Source organism: Mandrillus leucophaeus, unplaced genomic scaffold (assembly GCF_000951045.1).
Source record: "Mandrillus leucophaeus isolate KB7577 unplaced genomic scaffold, Mleu.le_1.0 Scaffold11, whole genome shotgun sequence".
In the NCBI taxonomy this organism is placed as follows: Eukaryota; Metazoa; Chordata; class Mammalia; order Primates; family Cercopithecidae; genus Mandrillus; species Mandrillus leucophaeus.
The window spans coordinates 163057-167067 of record NW_012099209.1 but is presented as its reverse complement, the minus strand read 5'-3'; the positions used below and the strand labels follow the sequence as shown (position 1 = coordinate 167067).

Here is a 4011-nt window from a genome sequence, read left to right as displayed (position 1 = left end):
GGCCGTAAGTGGCGGGCGGAAGCGGCCCTAGAAGCCCGCCGTAAACGGCTCCCTTGCGCCACTTCCGGCCGGCTTCTGCAGACGGCGCTGGTGGTCGATCGTGTGGCGCCGGAGGACGTTCCCCGCGGCCGGAGCCATGGAGATGCCGCTGCCCCCAGATGGTGAGACCCAAACCGACCGAGAGACCGTTTCTCTCTCCCTGGAACCTCCTGTTGGCCGGCCCCGCCTCCCGGAGTCCCCGGGTCTGGGAGGGGGCGGGGCTCGGCCTCGCGGCTTCGCCTGCGGCCTCTCCCGTGGGTCCCCGCATTCCCAGCGAGCGTGTGGCCCCTATCGGGACCCGTACAAGGGCGGCCTCTTTGGGGCCCACCCCCTTGGGGTCCCCGGCACGGCGGACGGGGGCTGGGGCGCCGACTTCCCCGGCTTTGGGCGGTCGTCGCTGACGCCCCGCGTGGCCTTTTCTCCGTTCTCCAGACCAGGAGCTTCGAAATGTCATCGACAAGCTCGCCCAGTTCGTGGCTCGCAATGGGCCCGAGTTTGAGAAGATGACTATGGAGAAGCAGAAAGACAACCCCAAATTCTCGTTTCTGTTCGGAGGCGAATTCTACAGTTACTACAAGTGCAAGCTGGCGCTGGAGCAGCAGCAGCGTGAGTTCCCTCCGGCACTCAGGCCGCCCCATCGAGCGCTTCCTTTCTCGGACTCTGCCACAAACCTCTTTCTTTTGGGTCGTTTACTGTCTGGAGTGGAGCAGCTCGGTCCACACGATCCCTGTTCCGCTGTTCCCACGGCCTTGCACAGAGCGGCTGCAGGGTGCCACTGTAATGGAAAACAACGAGGTTTTCGATACTCCTCCTGGGCTGTGGATCAGGGATTTTGCTGCTGTTTTTCAGACTGATGACGGAGATGAGCAGGAGTAGCGTGATTGTTTTAGTGTTTTCTAGGGAGGAAGTGATAGAGGCCGGATGGGAGCCCATGGGACAGGCACTGCCCAGCGCCTTTTGCGGTCTCCCTGTGGGTCCAGCAAGGCTTTTGTGCGTTTCAGGTGCCTGCAGCACAAATCAAAAAGAATTATCCCTCTGAGTTTTAGTTCTTGGCAAATGTTTATCAATGTTCGTTCAGTTGAGCAACGGGATTCCAGTCCTGCTCTCAAGAAGGTTAAGGTTAGGAAGCAGAAGTGGCCTTTGAATAATGGATAGTCACCAGGTGGTGCGGCTGCTCAGGGCAGGTATCACATCTGTCATGTTCAGTACCCAACCCCCAGTCTCTAGATTGTTTGAATGAATAACTAGGAGTTTGCCAGGTAGGTGGACATTGAGAGGTGGTTGTCCCCTGAACTGCATGCTCGCCGGGGGCAGAGAGACCTTGTTTGGGTCATTGTACCTAAATATGTAACACACAGTTGGTGTTCGATTAAACAGTTTGAAAGGAGGCTGGTTGTAGTGGCTCATACGGTAATCCCAGCACTTTGGGAGGCCAAGGCAGGCAGATCACTTGAGGTTAGGAGTCTGAGACTAGCCTGGCCAACACAGTGAAACCCTGTCTCTACTAAAAATACAAAAATTAGCTGGCTATGGTGGCCCGCGTCTGTTGTCCCAGCTACTCGGGAGGCTGAGGTGGGAGAATCGTGTGAACCCGGGAGGTGGAGGTTGCAGTGAGCCAAGACCACACTATTGCACTCCAGTCTGGGTGACAGAGTGAGACTCCATCTCAAAGAAAAAGAAAAAGCTTGAAAGGTGGCCAGGCATAGTGGCTCATGCCTGTAATCCCAGCACTTTGGGAGGCTGAGGTGGGCAGATCACTTGAGGTTAGAAGTCTGAGACCAGCCTGGCTAACATAGTGAAACGCTGTCTCTACTAAAATTACAAAAATTAGCCGGGTGTGGTGGCGCACGCCTGTAGTCCCAGCTACTGGAGAGGCTGAGACAGGAGAATTGCTTGAACCTGGGAGGTGAAGGTTGCATTGAGCCGAGACCACGCCATTGCACTCCAGCCTGGGTGACAGAGTGAGACTCTATCTAAAAAACAAAAAAGAAAGAAAGAAAAAACGCTTGAAAGGAGGCCAGGCACAGTGTCTTGTGCCTGAAATCCCAGCACTTTGGGAGGCTGAGTCAGGCAGATTACTTGAGGTCAGGAGTTCAAGACCAACCTGGCCAACATGGTAAAACCCCATCTCCACTAAAAATACAAAAAATATTAGCCGGGCATGGTGGGCACCTGTAGTCCCAGCTACTCAGGAGACTGAGGCAGGAGAATCGCTTGAACCTGGGAGGTGGAGTTTGCAGTGAGCCAAGATCATGCCACTGCACTCCAGCCTGCGAGACTGAGTGAGGCTCTGTCTCAAAAAAAAGAAAAAAAAAAAACTTGAAAGGCTGAGAGAGTAGGATGTTGCAAAGGTGCAGTTTCTTGAATAAGAGACGGAGAGAGGGGGAGAGTTTGTGTGCGTATTGGCAGGCACAGTGGCACACAACTGTGCCCCCAGCTACTCAGGAGACAGGCTGGAGAGTTGCTTGAGCCCGGGAGTTCAGGGCTGTAGTGCACTGTGTCGATTGAGTGTTTGCACTAAGTTCAGCATTAGTATGGTGACCTTCTGGGAGCTGAGGACCACTAGACTGTCTAAGCAGTGGTGAACTGGCCCAGGTCAGAAATGGAGCAGGTCGAAACTCCCGTGCTGATCAGTAGTGGCATCGTGCCTGTAAATAGCCACTGCACTCCAGCCTGGGCGACGTGGCCTGTCTTTAAGAAAAGAATGTGCTTGTATGAGGGAAGAGTTTGACCTGGAGTGTTAAATGCCAGGGGAAAAGTTTGTGTTTTCTCACTCAATCCAGGGATTTTTCTGATGCCTATTTGGGTTCGAGATGGGGGGGCGGGGTGGGCAGGGAGCGATCAGCTGCCTGAAATCGTAAGGAAAATATTGTATGTGCTTATGCATTTCTAGAGCAATCCTCCCTTAGCCCCAGCACACCAAGTTTAAAACTGTTTCTAAAGGCAGCGGGAAGCCACAAGAGTTTTAAACAAGGGACAGAGTGGCTTGGGTTGTGTGGCCAGTGGTGTAGGACAAGCTAGAGGGACCAGCCTGGGGAGCAGTGAGGCCTGCAGGGGAGTGAACAGGGCAGTTGTTCAGGTGAGAGATGGTGGGGTCTGAATTAAGTCAGTGTGTTGAGCCTGAGGGAGGGAGGGTGGGGGGCAGGTGGGCTGAAGGGGTAGAACCCATGAACCTGGGCGCCAGTTGGTTATTGACGACCTGATGGTGTAATGAGCAGGGGAGGAAGACACCTCAGACGGTGCTTTGGCTTGGGTGACTGAGCTGAGGGCTGCTTTTGCTTTCTCAGGGGGGCCACTTCAAAGCTGGTGCCATTATAGGGAAGGATAGGGTGCTTATATTACAGCCCAGGAAGATTAAAGCCAATAAGTGCTTTCCTTTTTTTTTTTTTTTTTTTTTGAGATACAGCCTCAACCATATCATATGGGGTCTCACTATGTTACCCAGGCTGTCTGTGAACGCCTGGGCTCAAGTGATCCTTCAGCCTCAGCCTCCCAAGTAGCTGGGACAACAGGTGCACATCACCATGCCCAGCTTGGAAATCAAATTTCAACATGAGTTTTGGTGGAAATGAACTATTTCCAAATCTTAGCATTTCCCTTACCTTATGTGTACAAGATGGGATTCACAAAACACACATAGAAGCACTTATATTTATTTGGTTTTTAATATATGCACTGTTAAGGTGAGCACTTACTTGATTTTTCAAAAATTAAAACCAGTAATTAATAAGGCTCACCCATAAATAAGGAGAAGAAACCAATCTTAAAAAAGAATTGCAAATAGTATGCATAGATACTGCCATCCCCCTTCAGACAATGGAGCTTTGTGGTCTTCCCCTTGAGTTGGCTGGACTTAGTGACTAATTGTGGAACGTGAAAACAGTAACTTGACAGGAGAAACCTGGCAGACAACCACCTAACCAAGTGCTCAAGGTTAACATCACTTAAGTCTTTTTTTTTTTTTTTTTTTTT

At 51.8% G+C, this 4011-nt stretch overlaps 1 protein-coding gene across 1 annotated transcript in view; it reads left to right on the top strand.

The window, feature by feature from the left end:
- CHERP (calcium homeostasis endoplasmic reticulum protein) overlaps positions 1 to 4011 on the top strand; it is a 33178-nt gene continuing 29167 nt past the window's right edge. Inside the window, exons 1-2 of the mRNA XM_011990989.1 lie at positions 1 to 161; positions 472 to 645. Coding sequence (XP_011846379.1) covers positions 137 to 161; positions 472 to 645 — 199 coding nt within the window. The 5' untranslated portion in view covers positions 1 to 136. The remainder of the gene's footprint in view (positions 162 to 471; positions 646 to 4011) is intronic.